Here is a 23,457-nt window from a genome sequence, read left to right as displayed (position 1 = left end):
TCTTGATCTAAATTTTTCCGCGAACTTCTTAAACCGAGAATTGAAGAGAAGAACTTTATCTCCAGGGGCGAACTTTGTAGGAATTAGTTTTGCATCATGCGTAAGCTTCTTTCGTTCCTTGTAGATGTATGACATTTCATATGCTTGGTCTCTCAATTCGGCGAGTTCATTCATTTGCATTTTAGTATGTCTTCCGGTAACTGAGGGATCGAGGTTGCAGGTCTTCAGTGCCCAGAGTGCTTTGTATTCAAGTTCCAACGGAAGGTGACAAGCTTTTCCATAGATCATGCAGTAGGGTGTAGTTCCTAGAGGATTCTTGTAGGCAGTCCGGAATGCCCAAAGAGCATCATCTAGCTTCTCGGCCCATTTATTTCCATGATGGCCGACAGTTCGTTCTAAGATTCTTTTGAGAGCTCTGTTTGTGACCTCTGCTTGTCCGTTGGTTTGCGGATGATAGGTAGTGGACATCTTGTGGGTAACTCCGTATTGTTGCATCACCTTCATAAACTGAGTATTACAGAAGTGTGTGCCTCTATCACTAATTATCGCACGGGAAGCTCCAAATCTGCAGAAGAGTCTCTTCAGGAAATTTGTGATGACTTTGGCATCATTGGTCGGAAATGCTTGGGCTTCGACCCATCTGGAGACGTAATCTACTACTACGAGGACATATTCTTTCCCGTTAGACTTTCAGAATAGGCCCATGAAGTCTAATCCCCATATATCGAAGATCTCGCAAGCTTGGATATTAGTCTGAGGCATCTCGTTCTTCATAGAGATAATATCTTGCCTTTGGCATGTGTCGCAATGCTTTACAAGCTCTTGTGCATCTCGGAATATAGACGGCCAGTAGAATCCTGATTCGTAGACTTTTCTTGCGGTTAAGTTTGCTCCATGATGACCTCCAGTTGGTCTATGGTGACACTGGTGAAGAATTCCTGCTGCTTGCTTTTCATCGACGTACCTCCTGATTATCTGATCAGGGCCAATTCTAAATAGGTAAGGATCTTCCCAGTAGTAGTACTTGGCATCCCTGAAGAACTACCTTCTTCGGGAGGTACTCATTCCCTTTTGTACTACTCCGAAAACTAGGTAGTTGGCCATGTCGGCATACCAAGGAGTGTCAGTAAATTGTGATCCTATGTGAGTTTGTCCTACACTCATAAGCTGTTCTTCCGGAAATTTATCTCCGATATCTTGTTCAGCAAGTTTTTCCATCGCTGGGTCCTCCAAACGACTAAGATGATCTGCTGCGACGTTCTCTGCTCCTTTCTTATCTTTAATCTCAATATCGAATTCCTGAAGGAGTAAGATCCATCATAGGAGTCTTGGCTTTGCGTCTTGCTTAGTGAATAGATATTTGAGGGCTGAATGATCTGTATAGACTGTAGTCTTGGACAGGATGAGATAGGAACGAAATTTATCGAAGGCGAATACTACGGCTAACAGCTCCTTTTCCATGGTAGTGTAATTCACTTGAGCTCTGGTTAAGGTTTTGCTTGCGTAATAGATTGGATGAAAGTGTTTATCCACCCGTTGTCCAAGCACTGATCCAACTGCGAAATCACTCGCATCACACATGATTTTGAAGGGTAGACTCCAATCAGGAGCTATCATGATGGGCGCATGTGTTAACTGTTCTTTCATATAGTTGAATGCTTTTCGACATTCTTCATTGAAGACAAACGGGACTTCCTTTCGTAGGAGATGAGTGAGAGGTCGTGTGACCTTTGAAAAATCCTTAATGAAGCATCGGTAAAAACCGGTGTGTCCTAGGAAAGTGCTAACCGCTCTTACTCTGGTAGGTTCTGGAAGTTTAGTAATGGTCTCAATCTTAGCCTTATCAACTTCTATTCCTGCTTTTGAAATCTTATGTCCTAAAACTATCCTTTCTTTTACCATGAAGTGACATTTTTCCCAATTCAGAACTAAATTTGACTCTTCACACCAAGTGAGCATCTTGTCAAGGTTTAAAAGGCACGAATCAAAGGTACTACCAAAGACCTAGAAGTCGTCCATGAAGACTTCCATACAACGTTCAATCATGTAGTGGAATATTGCCACCATGCATCGCTGAAATGTAGCCGGTGCATTGCATAACCCAAAGGGCATGCGTCGATAGACAAATGTTCCATAAGGATAGGTGAAGGTTGTTTTCTCTTGGTCCTTTGGATCGAGGGGAATTTGAAAGTAGCCGGAAAAATCGTCAAGGAAATAATAGAATTCATTTCCTGATAGATGTTCCAACATTTGATCGATAAAAGGTAATGGAAAATGATCCTTCCGGGTTGCATCATTTAGTTTATGATAGTCTATGCAAACCCTCCAACCGGTGACTTCCCGAGTCGGAATAAGCTCATTATTATCATTTTGAATTACGGTTGTCCCTCCCTTTTTAGGTACCACTTGAACAGAACTAACCCATGGTGAATCAGAGATGGGTTATTTCAGACCGGCATCCAGAAGTTTGATTACTTCTTTCTTGTAGACTTCTTAAATCATAGGGTTGACCCTTCTTTGCCTTTGAACTGAAGGTTTGAAATCATCTTCCATGAAAATCTTGTGGGTGCAATAGTTGGGGCTGATCCCTTTAATGTCGGAGATTTTCCACGCAATTGCCTTCTTATGTGATTTCAAAACTTGAATCAATTTTGCCTTTTCTTGTAGCGTGAGGTCTTTTGATATGATCACAGGGAGTTGCGATTCTCCTTCTAAGAATGCATACTCCAGATTGTCGGGTAACTTCTTCAATTCCAATTTCGAAGGCTCCTCGATAGATGGCTTCATTCTAGCTATTTCCTTTCGGTCTAACGAGTCGTACCTCTCCTGGAATTCTGGTTCTTCAGTAGCGGTCACTGATGATATCTGTTCTTCATTTCTGGAAATTGTCCTTCTTAGTGCTTCCTCTTCAGAAACGTCTTCCTTAGTTTCGAAGGTAGGTTCGGGAAACTCCTCACAGTCTTCCCTTGACTGGGGTTCCTGATATACCTGAATGAAGTCTGTTTCTTCATTCGGTCTTCTCCTTAATAGAGGTAAAGGAATGCCTTGTCCTAGTGGTGCTATTTGAATAGTATTGCCAATAAAGTTACTTTCAGCGAGGGGAGATTTGTGTTGACTAAGGTCTATGGCGGAATGTTTGTGGAGATTTCCTTCAGGAGGTGTAAAGAACAGATCCTTAGAAATTTGATCTTGACTGCGTATAGCCATAGTCTCTTCCAGGTATTCGTTGACGAGTTCTTGAAAAGAATCAGAGAGATTCACATCTTCTTCCTTAGGATGGTTCATGAGGTGATCAACATTGAATGTGATTTCTTCTCCTCCAACCCTTAATTTCAGAGATTTCTCGTAAACGCCAATTACGGCCTTGGCAGTATTCAGGAATGGTCTGCCAAGAATGAGTGAGACCTTCGTGTCTTCCTCAATATCCATAATGACGAAGTCAACGGGAAACGCGAACTTATCCACTCTAACTAGGACATCTTCAGCTATTCCCCAAGGAATCTTAACTGATATGTTCGCGAGTTGGATAGTCATTTTGGTTGGCCTTAAGTCATTTAATCCTAGCTTATTGAATAATGAATAGGGCATTAGGTTTAAACTGGCTCATAAGTCTGCTAACGCATTGCTAATTTGGAAATCTTGCAGGTAGCAAGGTACCGTAAATCTTCCTGTATCTCCTAACTTAGGGGGCATTCCATGCTGTAACACTAACGAGCATTCTTCACTTAAGGGCAAGCTAACTATCTCTCTTAATCTCTCTTTGTTTGAAAGTAGTTCTTTGAAAAATTTAGCGCAGTTTGGCATCTCTACTAAAGCATCAACTACACGTACATTCAAATGCAAATTCTTAATAATATCCCAATACTTAGCAAATTGTGCTTCTTGTTTTCCTTCCTAAGCCTACCTGGGAAAGGTATGCGGGCGCGTGGAATAATTTCTGGGGCCTTAGGAGAGATAGGTTTCGGTGGATTGACAACTGGGTCAATTGGCACAGGTTCCTTATTGGAAAAATCTTGTATGGGTATATTAACAGTTGTTTCCTTCCCTCCTCTAGTAATTACTAGGGCATCAAACTCACTACACTCTATATCAATTTTATCGGTTAATCGTTTAAGCGTAAGCTGAGAATTAGTGATTAATTCTTCAAAAGTCTTTATCAAAATCAAATTTGTTCTGGCATTCTATGACTTGAAGGTTTATCATATATTGTTTTTTCATAAATTCAACTAAAATTTCCTTAGAGTGGAGAGTAGGTTTGTGCAATGGGAAAATTATATTATGATCTGAGCTATTTTGCTGTTTGTGTGCCCATCTAGGGTAAGGATACCTTAGATTGGTTCTAGTAGCATCGGAGTTTTTAGGAATTGGTAAACTTTGAAGAGTGAGGGTGAGATCTTGTAACCTGGTTTCCAGCATTTTTACCGTATGAGCGAAGACGTCATCCTTCTCAACAGCTTCATTGTTCCAATCTTCCTGTTGTGCAGCTATTGTGTCCAAGAGATCCCATGCTTAATCTGCTATTCGAGACATGAAATTGCCTTGCAAGGCCATGTCTAGGAGAGACTTATCATCCTTGATCAAACCATTATAAAGCGTACAGATTATGTCTGCCCGACTTAACGAATGATTCGGACATCTTTTAAGTATCATCTTTACTCTATTCCATGCTAGACACAATGACTCATTTTCTTTTTGAGAAAAGTTAGTGATGTCATTCCTTAAACAGGTTTGCAGGCAGGGTGGATAGAATTTGTTTAGAAATTTAGTGGCTAATTCCTCCCATGTATGGATTGAATTCGGGTTAAGTGCGTCAAACCATGCTGAAGCGTGTGCAGAAAGTGAATTTTGAAAAAGATGAAGTTTTAAAATGTTTTTCTCATTTGATTCTTTCTTAAAAGAGTCAACCAGACTGATAAATTTGTTTATATGAAAGTTCGGATCGTCAGTCGGTAATCCTTGAAATTTACAGATCATACTGACTACTTTAATCATGTGTGAACTGATTTCAGGAATTCCTTCGGTTCCTAAGGTGATTGGTCCTCCTCTTTCCTCTAAGCATGACTTATGCATAGAAGCAAGGGTGTCTCGTTGTTCCATATTTAGATTTTCTGTCAAAAAAAACTTTAAAATTAACTTTTAGAAAATATTAATTTACTAAAAGGATCGATAATTTAATAAAAACATTTATTCTTGAAATTCGGTCGCTAACCAGATTGGATATCTTAACTGATAGGACTTCTCATAGATTACTCGTATCGAGGTGGCCAGGCCGACTACGGAGAGGCATGATCCTTTTGGTTCCAATATAATTGGAGACTGTTTGGAAAATTCAATAACCAAGTTCGTGTATAATTGTCTTTCTTAGACACCACCAAACAATACTTTGTCTGTTTAAAATCTTTCTCGATAAAAATATTCGAATTCCCCGGCAGCGGCGCCAAAGAAGAAGTCTCTTTCTGATATAGCCAAAACGGACGGTTTTATTTGTGCGGTGTCGTTAGGTCGCAGGGCGTCAGATTCGGTATAGCATGCAGAGATTTTTGTTTAATTTATATTTTGTGGGGCCTAAATTTACTTTTACTTTTTAAAGTGTAGAAGGTGTAAGTTAACCTAGTGTCGAATTTTATGCTGATTAACGAATTGAAGATCAAGTGGATAAATGTCTTTTAGTTAAATTACCTAGATAAAAGATAGTAGTTGATTTTAGCTAAAGTTCCTAAATGCAAAAAAGTAAATAAAGTGGAAGGATATCTGGAGTATGCAGATCAGGGAAATATTGACCAAGATATCAGCGTTGGGTTAGGGAAAGGTAATCATGCTTATGTTAAGACTATGCTTGGAATGATATAGATCTGGTTAGATGAGCTAATTACATAGACCTACTTAACTCTGAACTCTCGAGTTCTCTTTGAGCAGTGAGAAGTATGTCACTTGGTCATATAACTGAAGTGTAACAATACCTCAGAGGTTATCCTCAGTAGAGTACTAGGTTTGTTAATGAGTTAAGCTCTAATCCTAAACCTTGTTATCAGTTTAGGTAACTGAATAACAACGTGTCGTGTTGATTGAACACTGATCACAAACGGAAGGAGTCCGTCGGGTTAAGTTGGCAAAACCTTAAATGAAAACTAACAACCATTCCATCATACTAATGAGATCACAACAAATCAAACATTATACATAATTACAGTTAACATACTGATAGTAAAGCAGATAGAAACCTAATGAATACCTAAACAGTTGATATGACTAACACCTAGGGCAACAATCAGACAAGAACATGCAATAGGCTTGGGTCATACAATAAAGGCACTAACTAGATCTTAATAGCTCCTAAGAGTTCTCTTCGAAATAGTCAATAGGCATACTAGGTCATTCATGTCTCAATTCCTAGGTTTTGTGTCCTAAAAGTGCATTAGATGCCTCTCGGGAACTCCGGCCATACCGAGTTCATAGAATCTTCAGATACAGTATAACAAGAGGTCTTAATCCTATGAAGTAGCTAATTTCATATAGGTGGAAAAGTCCTGATCACAACCTAAGTTGGTCAATCCTTAAGATGCTAGCATACAAATCTATCAGACTTCCTTGTTCAGTATTATAACAGTAATCGTACTAAATTAACATAATTACGCTAACTCAAACTTCTATCATGGCAACATACATATTAAATAAGCTATCATGGCAATATCGGAACGCATTATTAAACATAAAAGCTAAGCAAACATGATTAATACAAAAGACAAACGTTTCCGATAAAAACCTAAAAAGGCCGAACAAATCTGCCCGAGATCGTAGGGACTCGCCGGGATATCCTCCGGAAAATAAAAGCTAAGCTAACTACTACTAAAACTAACTAAAAGATTGAAAATATAAATTGAATTTCAAGTTGAGTGTGTGTTGGAATGGATGGAGAAGGCCCTTTAAATAGACCAGGTTTTTGCCAAAATACGGCTGGCAGGGCGTATGGCAGCCCGTTTGGTGGCCCGTATTTGGCAGGCCGTTTTCATGGCAAGCAGTTTGGCAGCCCGTTTGGTGAGCTGTATTTGGCAGGCTGTTTCCATACTGGCAGGCCGTATGGCAGGCCGTTTTTGGTGCCTGGTCAGTCTGATTCACTGGATCGTAACTTGATTTCTTGTCTTTCACCGTTTTCGCTCTAGAATCTTCGTTTTAGCTCCGTTTTTCTTGATTCTTTTTGCATCGCCTTTGTAATTACTTGATCTACAAAATCAACCGAAAAAGCGATAATTTTGCCGACAAAGTTTTAATCTTTATTGTTTTGGGGCTCAATTTAGGGGGTAAAACGTGACTTTTTGCCCGATATCAATGGCATATATGAAGTTGACATACAAGATTCATCCAAAAATAGTTCTATGTATAACATTAACACCAAAAGATCCAAGTATGACTTGAATCAAACTCTTGGTCACATAAACAAGAAACTCATAACTAAACTCCAATCTGATGGAATTTTAAAATCAACTAACTCTGAGTCATTTGATGTATGTGAATCTTGTTTAAGCGGGAAGATGACAAAGGCACCTTTCTCCGATTCCGGAGAAAGAGCAAAGGATCTTTTGGGACTTATACATTCTGATGTATGCGGTCCTTTTAGAACTATGTCAAGAAATGGTGAAAGATACTTCATTACATTTAGTGATGATTTTAGTAGATTTGGTTATGTTTACTTATTGAAACATAAACATGAGGCATTTGAAACGTTCAAAGTGTTTCAAAATGAGGTTAAAAATCAGCTAGGCAAAACGATAAAGGTTCTTCGATCGGATCGAGGAGGTGAGTACTTGTATCAAGAGTTTGACGATCATCTAAAGAATTGTGGAAGTATTTCACAACGCACTCCACCCGGAACACCATAACATAATGGTGTTTCTGAGAGGAGGAATCGAACCCTACTTGATATGGTTCGATCTATGATGAATTATACTTCACTTCCTCCATCCTTCTGGACCTATGCCTTATTATCTGCTATTCGCATATTAAATATGGTACCAACCAAAAAGGTTAATAAGACACCATACGAGTTATGGCATGGAAAAGTTCCAAATTTATCTTATTTAAAAGTTTGGGGTTGCGAAGCTCATGTTCGACAAGAAACTTCCAACAAACTTGATCCCAGATCTATCAAATGCATTTTTGTGGGATATCCAAAGGATTCTATGGGATATTATTTCTACAATCCTACCGAGAACAAAGTGTTTGTTTCTAGACATGCTACTTTTTTAGAAAAGGAATTTCTATAAAATAAAGCAAGTGGGAGTAATGTAGAACTTGAAGAAATTCAAGAATCACAAAATATCACACCTGAGGTTGGCGCTAGCTATCAACAAATTGTTGAAGAACCTGAACAATTGATTGCTCAGGAACCTGAAGTAACACAAGACATTCGTAGATCTAGTAGACCTCGTAATAGTCCTTAAAGATATGACGACATTTTCTTAGTGGATCAAAGTGAGCCCACTAACTATAAAGACGCTACATTAGATCCTGAATCTAAGAAATGGCATGAAACCATGAATGACAAGATGCAGTCCATGTATGACAACCAAGTACGGGACGTAGTTGATTTACCTCCTGACATCAAAGCTGTAGGGAGCAAACGGGTTTTCAAGAAGAAAACTGATATGGACGGAAATGTACATACATTTAAGGCAAGACTAGTGGCAAAAGGTTTCACTCAAACTCATGATATTGACTATGACAAAACTTTCTCTCCAGTAGCCATGCTAAAATCAATTAGAATACTCATTGCCATAGCCACATATTATGACTATGAAATATGGCAAATGGATGTTAAAACCGCATTCCTTAATGGACACTTAAGTGAAGATGTCTATATGGAATAACTAGAAGGTTTTTTAAATCCTAAGTATCCTAATAAAGTGTGTAAGCTTAAAAGAGTCATTTACGAATTAAAGCAAGCATCTAGAAGGTGGAATATTCGTTTTGACGAGAAAATAAAAGAGTTTGATTTTATCCAAAATGAAGATGAGCCATGTGTTTACAAAAGGGCTAGTGGGAGCATATTAGTATTTTTAATCTTATATGTAGATGATATACTACTTATTGGAAATGACATCCCAACTTTACAAAAGGTAAAGTCTTGGCTTGGGAAGTGTTTTCAAATGAGAGACCTTGGCGATGCTGCTTATATTCTAGGAATAAAAATTCATAGAGATAGATCAAAGCGGCTAATCGGTTTGAGCTAAAGTGCATATATTGAAAAGATTCTAAAAAGATTCAAGATGCAAGATTCCAAACGTGGATTTTTGCCAATGTCACATGGTACAATATTGAGCAACTCTCAAAGTCCTATCACAAATGATGAGCTTAGACGAATGAATGGAACTCCATTATGTATGCTATGTTATGCACAAGACCAGACGTATCGTACGCTTTGAGCATGACGAGTAGATACCAACAAAATCCAGGTGAAAGCCACTGGATGGCTGTCAAGAACATCCTAAAGTACTTGAGAAGGACTAAAGATATGTTCTTGATTTATGGTGGTGTGGAAGAAGATCTTACTGTAAAGTGCTACACAGATGCTTGCTTCCAAACTGATAGAGATGATTCACGATCACAATCTGGATATGTCTTTATCTTGAATGGAGGAGCTATAACTTGGAAAAGTTCTAAGCAAAAAGTAGTTGCACAATTTACTACAGAAGCTGAATACATTGCTGCATCGGAGGCAGCACAAGAGGCTGCGTGGATGAAAAAGTTCATTGCTGATTTAAGGGTGATGCCAAGGATAGAAGACCCCATAATAATGGTGCTATTGCTCAAGCAAAAGAACCTAGATTGCATCACAGCACCAAACATATCCTTAGGAGATTCCACTATATACGACACATAGTGGGAAACGGAGATGTTTGTATTCGCAAAGTTCACACAGATCAAAACCTTGCTGATCCTTTTACAAAGGCTTTGGCACAATCAAAACACGAGGGTCATGCTCGGTGCATAGGGCTTCGTAATGTTAATGATTGGAATGATTTGTAATTTAGTATTATGATATTTTGGAACATTTATGCAACATTTATATTATATGATATGATGTATTTGGAGATAATCATACTCATATAATAATTGTTGTGTTCTTTATTAGTATGTTTAAATCCTTGAATAACCCCGTTATTCAAAAATGTCCATAGTCGATCACAACTATGGGAATAGTTGTGAGTTAAGACTAATGTGAATAACTTGGTTGACTTTCATGAAGATGAAAGTAGAGCAAGGGAGTTACAACCAAATTCACCTATGTTTATTGAAGAATAAACATTGGACATGACCCGCTTTCAAGATCACTTCATGGATCGATGTCATAAGTGATTCTTGAAAATGGTAATATCTTTATATCCTTAGACCGTAGATATATATTGGGTCTTAAGTGTGAGTATTGTTATACTTTGACATAGTCAAACATTGTTCTTTAGCCAGGCAATCATAAAAGCTATTGTTAAGTATAATATGCGATACATGAGAGACGTGTGTAGTCTAGACGGGATTTGTTCCTCTCATCTGGATGAGAGATTGACATCTATGGGCCCCTCGATGAATTAAATTGATTAAGATGCGTGGCCACGCTCAAAATATATTGATGTATTTAATGGTGTTTGTTTTATCATTTTCAATCTTGATCGAGTAACAGAATGTAAGAGCAAAATATGAGATTGATTACTATCCATGTCTCATGCTCAACAAGATGTCAGTAACAAAGGGATAACTGATACCTTACCTATATATTGATTTGAAGTTTTAACTTAAATATCAATAGATTCTCGGAATGACATTTTTCATGTGTTTTTAGGGGTAGTGGCATGTTGCTAGACGTTTACCACTGTATGTGTTGACATATGTTGAATCTTATGCAAGTGGGAGATTGTTGGTTATTAATGCCCAAGGTACAACTTATGTCTACACTACTAATAACATTTGAACCTATAGGGTCACACACAATTAGCAAATAAATATCAATTACATATTTGAATATGATTTGAATATTCTCATCCCTATTATACATATTGTGACATTGTTATTTGATTGGATAAATAATATCACAAGTGTATATAAATAATATCCATACATATGTATAGAGATGTCTATGTGTAGGATAGCAAGTAAACTTCGTTACTTGTTTCTATCTTGTAAATTATATAAAATGTACAAGTATACATTATCAAAGAGATATTATTAAAAGCTATCCATACACATTGTTTTATTCAAATTGTTTAATAAATAAATGTGCATTATAGACTTATAATGGAAGTCATTATGACCTTACACTAATTGGTGGAAGAAAAGAAAAAGTGAAATGATGAATCATGATGTCTTAGTTGTGGTTTTCTTTAAAATGAAAGAAAAACATACGTATACTTGTTCAATTTGTGTGAGAACATATTTTGTAAGTATTATCAAACATGTTCTTTTAGTTACTTACAAAAGATTCTAAGTTTTCTTTCAAGTTGAAAGAGTTACCAAAATAAGATAGTTTTAGAAAATAAGAAATAAGAAAGATTGTTTCTTATACTTGTTTTCAAGGGTATAAAGGACTAGCATCCGGTTGATATTAGAGTTTGCTTTCGTGTGGATTACCGATAGAGGGAGGTTATTTTGGCTCCTATATTCGAAGCATCTATTTCTTCTCAAGTTCAAAGTCTTCAAAGGTTCTAGTCTTTAAACACCCTCTCTATTATTTAGTTTTCTTAACAACATGCAATTGCATCCTTGGTGGGGAGTTTTTGAAATGTTTAAAGATTGTTGTACGCACTTCCGCAGCTAAATAGTTTTATGAAAATTAATACAAACCCTTTCAGTTTTAGATTCCTCGGCAGTTTTACTCATAATGTTTCCTCCAGCAGATGTATCAATCTCTCTTCTTGTAACAATATAACAACCTTTACAGAAAGTGGTTACCTTTTTAAACTTATCCAAACCATGTTGTGGACAACCTCTAAGCATTTGACCAAATTGAACCCAAGCGGAATAAAGAGACTCATTAGTTTTCTGACAAAAATTAGCAATTTCAGTTTGAAGGGTGACAGTTTTAGATACAGGAAAGAATCGAGTGAGAAATTTTTCAACCATCGTATCCTAACTAGTAATATCTCCTTTAGGTAACGAGTTTAACCATTCCCTAACTTCATCTTTTAGTGACCATGGAAAGAGACTGTAGTGACCCGAACTTTTCCATGTTTATATATATTAATTGAGATTGATATTTACATGACTAAATGTTTCCAACATGTTAAGCAATCAAACTTGTTAAGACTTGATTAATTGAAATATGTTTCATATAGACAATTGACCACCCAAGTTGACCGGCGATCCACGAACGTTAAAACTTGTAAAAATGACATGACGATATATATATGGATATATATATGGTTAACATGAGATTATGATAAGTAAGTATCTCCATAAGTATATTAACAATGAGTTATATACATATAAACAAGACTACTAACTTAAGGATTTCGAAACGAGACATATATGTAACGATTATCATTGTAACGACATTTAAATGTATATCTATCATATTAAGATATATTAATATATCATAATATCATGATAATATAATAATTTAACATCTCATTAGATATAATAAACAATGGGTTAACAACATTAATTGAGATCGTTAACTTAAAGGTTTCAAAACAACACTTACATGTAACGACTAACGATGACTTAACGACTCAGTTAAAATGTATATACATGTAATGTATTTAGATGTATTAAAATACTTTTGGAAGACTTCAAGACATATATCAAAACACTCATACTTAATGAAAATGGTTACAGTTACTTTTCCATTCTTTTCTTTCATCAAGAATTCTAGTCGTATTCTTACCCGTATTATACACAGCTTCAAAACGTACTTACTATGAGTATATACCAATAGGAACTAGCATGGGATTCCACTCTTGATTATGTCATGTATGACTAATCAATTTTAACTTCTACCATGAGCTAGTCAACTAACTAGAACTCCTTTTAACCCCACTCACCACTCACCAATTACCACTCATCATTCACTCCATTTCACTTCCAATTCTCTTTCTAATTCTCTCTCAACACACACACACTATTATGAATGTATTTTTCCAGTAGTTAATCATCATCTTCATCAAAAATCACTTCAAGAATCAAGCTATAATCATCATAGGAAGAACACTTCAAGAACACTTTAAAAATCCCTTCTAGTTTACTAATTTACTTCCAAGCTTTCTAATCCATTCCAAGTAATCATCTAAGATCAAGAAACCTTTGTTATATACAGTAGGTTATCTTTCTTATTCAAGGTAATATTCATATTCAAACTTTGATTCAATTTCTATAACTATAAACTATCTTAATTCGAGTAAAAATCTTACTTGAACTTGTTTTTGTGTCATGATCCTACTTCAAGAACTTTTAAGCCATCCAAGATCCTTTGAAGCTAGATCATTTCTTGTCACTTCCAGTAGGTTTACCTACTAAACTTGAGGTAGTAATGATGTTCATAACATCATCCGATTCATATATATAAAACTATCTTATACGAAGGTTTAAACTCGTAATCACTAGAACATAGTTTAGTTAATTCTAAACTTGTTCGCAAACAAAAGTTAATCCTTCTAACTTGACTTTTAAAATTAACTACACACATGTTCTATATCTATATGATATGCTAACTTAATGATTTAAAACCTGGAAACACGAAAAACACCGTAAAACCGGATTTACACCGTCGTAGTAACACCGCGGGCTGTTTTGGGTTAGTTAATTAAAAACTATGATAAACTTTGATTTAAAAGTTGTTATTCTGAGAAAATGATTTTTATTATGAACATGAAACTATATCCAAAAATTATGGTTAAACTCAATGTGGAAGTATGTTTTCTAAAATGGTCATCTAGACGTCGTTCTTTCGACTGAAATGACTACCTTTAAAAAACAACTTGTAACTTATTTTTCCGACGATAAACCTATACTTTTTCTGTTTAGATTCATAAAATAGAGTTCAATATGAAACCATAGCAATTTGATTCACTCAAAACAGATTTAAAATGAGGAAGTTATGGGTAAAACAAGATTGGATAATTTTTCTCATTTTAGCTACGTGAAAATTGGTAACAAATCTATTCCAACCATAACTTAATCAACTTGTATTGTATATTATGTAATCTTGAGATACCATAGACACGTATACAATGTTTTGACCTATCATGTCGACACATCTATATATATTTCGGAACAACCATAGACACTCTATATGTGAATGTTGGAGTTAGCTATACAGGGTTGAGGTTGATTCCAAAATATATATAGTTTGAGTTGTGATCAATACTGAGATACGTATACACTGGGTCGTGGATTGATTCAAGATAATATTTATCGATTTATTTCTATACATCTAACTGTGGACAACTAGTTGTAGGTTACTAACGAGGACAGCTGACTTAATAAACTTAAAACATCAAAATATATTAAAAGTGTTGTAAATATATTTTAAACATACTTTGATATATATGTATATATTGTTATAGGTTCGTGAATCAACCAGTGGCCAAGTCTTACTTCCCGACGAAGTAAAAATCTGTGAAAGTGAGTTATAGTCCCACTTTTAAAATCTAATATTTTTGGGATGAGAATACATGCAGGATTTATAAATGATTTACAAAATAGACACAAGTACGTGAAACTACATTCTATGGTTGAATTATCGAAATCGAATATGCCCCTTTTTATTAAGTCTGGTAATCTAAGAATTAGGGAACAGACACCCTAATTGATGCGAATCCTAAAGATAGATCTATTGGGCCTAACAAACCCCATCCAAAGTACCGGATGCTTTAGTACTTCGAAATTTATATCATATCCGAAGGGTGTCCCGGAATGATGGGGATATTCTTATATATATGCATCTTGTTAATGTCGGTTACCAGGTGTTCACCATATGAATGATTTTTATCTCTATGTATGGGATGTGTATTGAAATAACAAACCCCATCCAAACTCACCAACATTTTTGTTGACGTTTAAAGCATGTTTATTCTTAGGTGAATACTAAGAGCTTCCTGAAATGTCCCGTTCTTATTGATTAAAAACGTTCCATATTAATTGATTTCGTTGCGAGGTTTTGACCTCTATATGAGACATTTTTCAAAGACTGCATTCATTTTAAAATAAACCATAACCTTTATTTCATCAATAAAGGTTTAAAAAGCTTTACGTAGATTATCAAATAATGATAATCTAAAATATCCTGTTTACACACGACCATTACATAATGGTTTACAATACAAATATGTTACAACAAAATAAGTTTCTTGAATGCAGTTTTTACACAATATCATACAAGCATGGACTCCAAATCTCGTCCTTATTTAAGTATGCGACCGCGGAAGCTCTTAATAATCACCTGAGAATAAACATGCTTAAAACGTCAACAAAAATGTTGGTGAATTATAGGTTTAACCTATATATATCAAATCATAATAATAGACCACAAGATTTCATATTTCAATACACATCCCATACATAGAGATAAAAATCATTCATATGGTGAACACCTGGTAACCGACATTAACAAGATGCATATATAAGAATATCCCCATCATTCCGGGACACCCTTCGGATATGATATAAATTTCGAAGTACTAAAGCATCCGGTACTTTGGATGGGGTTTGTTAGGCCCAATAGATCTATCTTTAGGATTCGCGTCAATTAGGGTGTCTGTTCCCTAATTCTTAGATTACCAGACTTAATAAAAAGGGGCATATTCGATTTCGATAATTCAACCATAGAATGTAGTTTCACGTACTTGGGTCTATTTTGTAAATCATTTATAAAACCTGCATGTATTCTCATCCCAAAAATATTAGATTTTAAAAGTGGGACTATAACTCACTTTCACAGATTTTTACTTCGTCGGGAAGTAAGACTTGACCACTGGTTGATTCACGAACCTATAACAATATATACATATATATCAAAGTATGTTTAAAATATATTTACAACACTTTTAATATATTTTGATGTTTTAAGTTTATTAAGTCAGCTGTCCTCGTTAGTAACCTACAACTAGTTGTCCACAGTTAGATGTACATAAATAAATCGATAAATATTATCTGGAATCAATCCACGACCCAGTGTATACGTATCTCAGTATTGATCACAACTAAAACTATATATATTTTGGAATCAACCTCAACCCTGTATAGCTAACTCCAACATTCACATATAGAGTGTCTATGGTTGTTCCGAAATATATATAGATGTGTCGACATGATAGGTCAAAACATTGTATACGTGTCTATGGTATCTCAACATTACATAATATACAATACAAGTTGATTAAGTTATGGTTGGAATAGATTTGTTACCAATTTTCACGTAGCTAAAATGAGAAAAATTATCCAATCTTGTTTTACCCATAACTTCTTCATTTTAAATCCGTTTTGAGTGAATCAAATTTCTATGGTTTTATATTGAACTCTATTTTATGAATCTAAACAGAAAAAGTATAGGTTTATAGTCAGAAAAATAAGTTACAAGTCATTTTTGTAAAGGTAGTCATTTCAGTCGAAAGAACGACGTCTAGATGACCATTTTAGAAAACATACTTCCACTTTGAGTTTAACCATAATTTTTGGATATAGTTTCATGTCCATAATAAAAATTATTTTCTCAGAATAACAACTTTTAAATCAAAGTTTCTCATAGTTTTTAATTAACTAACCCAAAACAGCCCGCGGTGTTACTACGACGGCGTAAATCCGGTTTTACGGTGTTTTTCGTGTTTCCAGGTTTTAAATCATTAAGTTAGCATATCATATAGATATAGAACATGTGTGTAGTTAATTTTAAAAGTCAAGTTAGAAGGATTAACTTTTGTTTGCGAACATGTTTAGAATTAACTAAACTATGTTCTAATGATTACAAGTTTAAACCTTCGAATAAGATAGTTTTATATATATATGAATCGAATGATGTTATGAACATCATTACTACCTCAAGTTTAGTAGGTAAACCTACTGGAAGTGAAAAGAAATGATCTAGCTTCAAAGGATCTTGGATGGCTTGAAAGTTCTTGAAGTAGGATCATGACACAAAAACAAGTTCAAGTAAGATTTTTACTCGAATTAAGATAGTTTATAGTTATAGAAATTGAATTAAAGTTTGAATATGAATATTACCTTGAATAAGAAAGATAACCTACTGTATATAACAAAGGTTTCTTGATCTTAGATGATTACTTGGAATGGATTAGAAAGCTTGGAAGTAAATTATTAAACTTGAAGGGATTTTTGAAGTGTCCTTGAAGTGTTCTTCCTATGATGATTATAGCTTGATTCTTGAAGTGATTTTTGATGAAGATGATGATTAACTACTGGAAAAATACGTTCATAATAGTGTGTGTGGGTGTTGAGAGAGAATTAGAAAGAGAATTGGAAGTGAAATGGAGTGAATGATGAGTGGTAATTGGTGAGTGGTGAGTGGGGTTAAAAGGAGTTCTAGTTAGTTGACTAGCTCATGGTAGAAGTTAAAATTGATTAGTCATACATGACATAATCAAGAGTGGAATCCCATGCTAGTTCCTATTGGTATATACTCATAGTAAGTACGTTTTGAAGCTGTGTATAATACGGGTAAGAATACGACTAGAATTCTTGATGAAAGAAAAGAATGGAAAAGTAACTGTAACCATTTTCGTTAAGTATGAGTGTTTTGATATATGTCTTGAAGTCTTCCAAAAGTATTTTAATACATCTAAATACACTACATGTATATACATTTTAACTGAGTCGTTAAGTCATCGTTAGTCGTTACATGTAAGTGTTGTTTTGAAACCTTTAAGTTAACGATCTCAATTAATGTTGTTAACCCATTGTTTATTATATCTAATGAGATGTTAAATTATTATATTATCATGATATTATGATATATTAATATATCTTAATATGATATATAAACATTTAAATGTCGTTACAACGATAATCGTTACATATATGTCTCGTTTCGAAATCCTTAAGTTAGTAGTCTTGTTTATATGTATATAACTCATTGTTAATATACTTATGGAGATACTTACTTATCATAATCTCATGTTAACCATATGCGTATCCATATATATATCTTCATGTCGTTTTTACAAGTTTTAACGTTCGTGAATCGCCGGTCAACTTGGGTGGTCAATTGTCTATATGAAACATATTTCAATTAATCAAGTCTTAACAAGTTTGATTGCTTAACATGTTGGAAACATTTAATCATGTAAATATCAATCTCAATTAATATATATAAACATGGAAAAGTTCGGGTCACTACAGTACCTACCCGTTAAATAAATTTCGTCCCGAAATTTTAAGCTGTTGAAGGTGTTGACGAATCTTCTGGAAATAGATGCGGGTATTTCTTCTTCATCTGATCTTCACGCTCCCAGGTGAACTCGGGTCCTCTACGAGCATTCCATCGAACCTTAACAATTGGTATCTTGTTTTGCTTAAGTCTTTTAACCTCACGATCCATTATTTCGACGGGTTCTTCGATGAATTGGAGTTTTTCGTTGATTTGGATTTCATCTAACGGAATAGTGAGATCTTCTTTAGCAAAACATTTCTTCAAATTCGAGACGTGGAAAGTGTTATGTACAGCCGCGAGTTGTTGAGGTAACTCAAGTCGGTAAGCTACTGGTCCGACACGATCAATAATCTTGAATGGTCCAATATACCTTGGATTTAATTTCCCTCGTTTACCAAATCGAACAACGCCTTTCCAAGGTGCAACTTTAAGCATGACCATCTCTCCAATTTCAAATTCTATATCTTTTCTTTTAATGTCAGCGTAGCTCTTTTGTCGACTTTGGGCGGTTTTCAACCGTTGTTGAATTTGGATGATCTTCTCGGTAGTTTCTTGTATAATCTCCGGACCCGTAATCTGTCTATCCCCCACTTCACTCCAACAAATCGGAGACCTGCACTTTCTACCATAAAGTGCTTCAAACGACGCCATCTCAATGCTTGAATGGTAGCTGTTGTTGTAGGAAAATTCTGCTAATGGTAGATGTCGATCCCAACTGTTTCCGAAATCAATAACACATGCTCGTAGCATGTCTTCAAGCGTTTGTATCGTCCTTTCGCTCTGCCCATCAGTTTGTGGATGATAGGCAGTACTCATGTCTAGACGAGTTCCTAATGCTTGCTGTAATGTCTGCCAGAATCTTGAAATAAATCTGCCATCCCTATCAGAGATAATAGAGATTGGTATTCCATGTCTGGAGATGACTTCCTTCAAATACAGTCGTGCTAACTTCTCCATCTTGTCATCTTCTCTTATTGGTAGGAAGTGTGCTGATTTGGTGAGACGATCAACTATTACCCAAATAGTATCAAAACCACTTGCAGTCCTTGGCAATTTAGTGATGAAATCCATGGTAATGTTTTCCCATTTCCATTCTGGGATTTCGGGTTGTTGAAGTAGACCTGATGGTTTCTGATGCTCAGCTTTGACCTTAGAACACATCAAACATTCTCCTACGTATTTAGCAACATCGGCTTTCATACCCGGCCACCAAAAATTTTTCTTGAGATCCTTGTACATCTTCCCCGTTCCAGGATGTATTGAGTATCTGGTTTTATGAGCTTCTCTAAGTACCATTTCTCTCATATCTCCAAATTTTGGTACCCAAATCCTTTCAGTCCTATACCGGGTTCCATCTTCCCGAATATTAAGATGTTTCTCCGATCCTTTGGGTATTTCATCCTTTAAATTTCCCTCTTTTAAAACTCCTTGTTGCGCCTCCTTTATTTGAGTAGTAAGGTTATTATGAATCATTATATTCATAGATTTTACTCGAATGGCTTCTCTGTCCTTCCTGCTCAAGGCATCGGCTACCACATTTGCCTTCCCCGGGTGGTAACGAATCTCAAAGTCGTAATCATTCAATAATTCAATCCACCTACGCTGCCTCATATTCAGTTGTTTCTGATTAAATATGTGTTGAAGACTTTTGTGGTCGGTATATATAATACGTTTGACCCCATATAAGTAGTGCCTCCAAGTCTTTAATGCAAAAACAACCGCGCCTAATTCCAAATCATGCGTCGTATAATTTTGTTCGTGAATCTTCAATTGTCTAGACGCATAAGCAATCACCTTCATTCATTGCATTAATACACAACTGAGACCTTGATTTGATGCATCACAATAAATCACAAAATCATCATTCCCTTCAGGCAATGACAATATAGTGCCGTAGTTAGCTTTTTCTTCAATAACTGAAACGCTTTCTCTTGTTCATCATTCCATTCAAATTTCTTCCCTTTATGCGTTAATGCAGTCAAGGGTTTTGCTATTCTGGAAAAGTCTTGGATGAACCTTCTCTAGTAACCAGCTAGTCCTAAAAACTGGCGTATGTGTTTCGGAGTTTTCGGGGTTTCCCACTTTTCAACAGTTTCTATCTTTGCCGGATCCACCTTAATACCTTCTTTGTTCACTATGTGATCGAGGAATTGAACTTCTTCCAACCAAAATGCACACTTTGAAAACTTAGCGTACAATTCTTCCTTCCTCAATACTTCTAACACCTTTCTCAAATGTTCACCGTGTTCTTGGTCATTCTTTGAGTAAATAAGTATGTCATCAATGAATACAATGACAAACTTGTCAAGGTATGGTCCACACACTCGGTTCATAAGGTCCTTGAACACAGCTGGTGCATTAGTTAAACCAAACGGCATGACCATAAACTCGTAATGACCGTAACGTGTTCTGAAAGCAGTCTTTGGAATATCATCTTCTTTCACCCGCATTTGATGATACTCGGAACGTAAGTCAATCTTTGAATAAACAGACGAGCCTTGTAGTTGATCAAATAAGTCGTTGATTCTCGGTAGTGGGTAGCGGTTCTTGATGGTAAGTTTGTTCAACTCTCGGTAGTCGATACACAACCTGAATGTACCATCTTTCTTCTTGACAAACAAAACAGGAGCTCCCCACGGTGATGTGCTTGCTCGAATGAAACCACGCTCTAAAAGTTCTTGTAATTAGCTTTGCAGTTCTTTCATCTCGCTGGGTGCGAGTCTGTAAGGAGCACGAGCTATTGGTGCAGCTCCTGGTACAAGATCTATTTGAAATTCAACGGATCGCTGTGGGGGTAATCCCGGTAATTCTTTCGGAAATACATCGGGAAATTCTTTTGCAATGGCAACATTATTGATGCTCTTTTCTTCAGTTTGTACTTTCTCGACGTGTGCTAGAACAGCATAGCAACCTTTTCTTATTAGTTTTTGTGCCTTCAAATTACTAATAATATGTAGCTTCGTGTTGCCATTTTCTCCGTACACCATTAAGGGTTTTCCTTTTTCTCGTATAATGCGAATTGCATTTTTGTTACAAACGATCTCTGCTTTCACTTCTTTCAACCAGTCCATACCGATTATCACATCAAAACTCCCTAGCTCTACTGGTATCAAATCAATCTTAAATGTTTCGCTAACCAGTTTAATTTCTCGATTCCGACATATATTATCTGCTAAAATTAATTTACCATTTGCTAATTCGAGTAAAAATTTACTATCCAAAGGCGTCAATGGACAACTTAATTTAGCACAAAAATCTCTACTCATATAGCTTCTATCCGCACCCGAATCAAATAAAACGTAAGCAGATTTATTGTCAATAAGAAACATACCCGTAACAAGCTCCGGGTCTTCCTGTGCCTCTGCCGCATTAATATTGAAAACTCTTCCGCGGCCTTGTCCATTCGTGTTCTCCTGGTTCGGGAAATTTCTAATAATGTGGCCCGGTTTTCCACATTTATAACAAACTACATTGGCATAACTTGCTCTGACACTACTTACTCCGCCATTACTCGTTCCGACACCATTTGTTCCTTTCGTTCTATTAACCCTTGGTCCGTAGACCTCACACTTCGCCGCGCTATGATCATTTCTTTTACACTTGTTGTAAAATTTGGTGCAGAACCCCGAGTGATACTTTTCACACCTTTGGCATAGCTGCTTCTGATTGTTGTTGTTGTTGCGGTTATTATTGTTATTGGGATGATTGTTGTAGTTGCTGTTGTTGTTGTTGTTGTTGTTGTTGTTGTTGGGCCGTTTGTTGTAGTTGCAATTGATGTTGCGATTGTTGGGATAATTGTTGCGATTATTGTTGTAATTGTTGTTGTTGTTGTATTGGTGATTCTTATCACCGTTTTCCTCCCACTTTCTTTTGACTTGCTTCACATTGGCCTCTTCAGCAGTCTGTTCTTTAATTCTTTCTTCAATCTGGTTCACTAGTTTGTGAGCCATTCTACATGCCTGTTGTATGGAGGCGGGCTCGTGTGAACTTATATCTTCTTGGATTCTTTTCGGTAATCCTTTCACAAACGCGTCGATCTTCTCTTCCTCATCTTCGAATGCTCCCGGACACAATAGGCACAATTCTATGAATCGTCTTTCGTACGTGGTAATATCAAATCCTTGGGTTCGTAACCCTCTAAGTTCTGTCTTGAGCTTATTGACCTCGGTTCTGGGACGGTACTTCTCGTTCATCAAGTGCTTGAATGCTGACCACGGTAGTGCGTACGCATCATCTTGTCCCACTTGCTCTAGATAGGTATTCCACCATGTTAACGCAGAACCTGTGAAGGTATGTGTAGCATACTTCACTTTGTCCTCTTCAGTACACTTACTTATGGCAAACACCGATTCGACCTTCTCGGTCCACCGTTTCAATCCCATCGGTCCTTCGGTTCCATCAAATTCCAAAGGTTTGCAGGCAGTGAATTCTTTGTAGGTGCATCCTACACGATTTCCTGTACTGCCAGATCCAAGGTTATTGTTGGTATGTAGCGCAGCCTGTACTGCGGCTATGTTTGAAGCTAGAAAAGTACGGAATTCCTCTTCATTCATATTCACAGTGTGTCGAGTAGTCGGTGCCATTTCCTTCAAAATAGTCAAATGGAACATGTTAATCATACAGAATATTAAGAGTAGTTAATAGTATTTCTTAGCATAATATGAACTCATTTATAAAAGCTTTTTCTTCATATTAGCGTTTTATAAGTTTAAATTCGGGTAGTACCTACCCGTTAAGTTCATACTTAGTAGCTAAAATACAATTCAACTACTACAATTCTATATGAAAAACTGATTGTAATAATATTTCGCGTTCAAACTTTTATACAATATTTTACAAACTTACAATACCGCTTATTTTACATAAAGCATGAAATATAGCACACAATAACTTTGATACAAGATAGTTGTGAAGATAATTCTAGCTAGTACACAAGTCGTTCAGCAAAGGCAATAAAGACACGTAATTCATACGTCGAGAAACAAGTCATGCATTCTGGTTTTACTAGGACTACTTCCCATCCTTGGTCTTGTGGAACATAACCGTTATGGCCGTTGATAAGACAGCGTGTTGTAACGTCGTCAAAGGGA

General features: G+C 36.1%; 1 protein-coding gene across 1 annotated transcript; it reads left to right on the top strand.

Moving 5' to 3' along the window:
• The first annotated feature begins 9,373 nt into the window (after positions 1-9,373).
• Positions 9,374-9,877, top strand: LOC139901007 (secreted RxLR effector protein 161-like). The gene has a single exon (XM_071883749.1). It carries the CDS (start codon positions 9,374-9,376, stop codon positions 9,875-9,877), a length of 504 nt encoding a protein of 167 aa, XP_071739850.1.
• The last annotated feature ends 13,580 nt before the right edge of the window (positions 9,878-23,457 follow it).

This window comes from Rutidosis leptorrhynchoides, chromosome 3, assembly GCF_046630445.1.
Source record: "Rutidosis leptorrhynchoides isolate AG116_Rl617_1_P2 chromosome 3, CSIRO_AGI_Rlap_v1, whole genome shotgun sequence".
In the NCBI taxonomy this organism is placed as follows: domain Eukaryota; kingdom Viridiplantae; phylum Streptophyta; class Magnoliopsida; order Asterales; family Asteraceae; genus Rutidosis; species Rutidosis leptorrhynchoides.
This window is presented reverse-complemented; position numbering and strand designations above follow the sequence as displayed.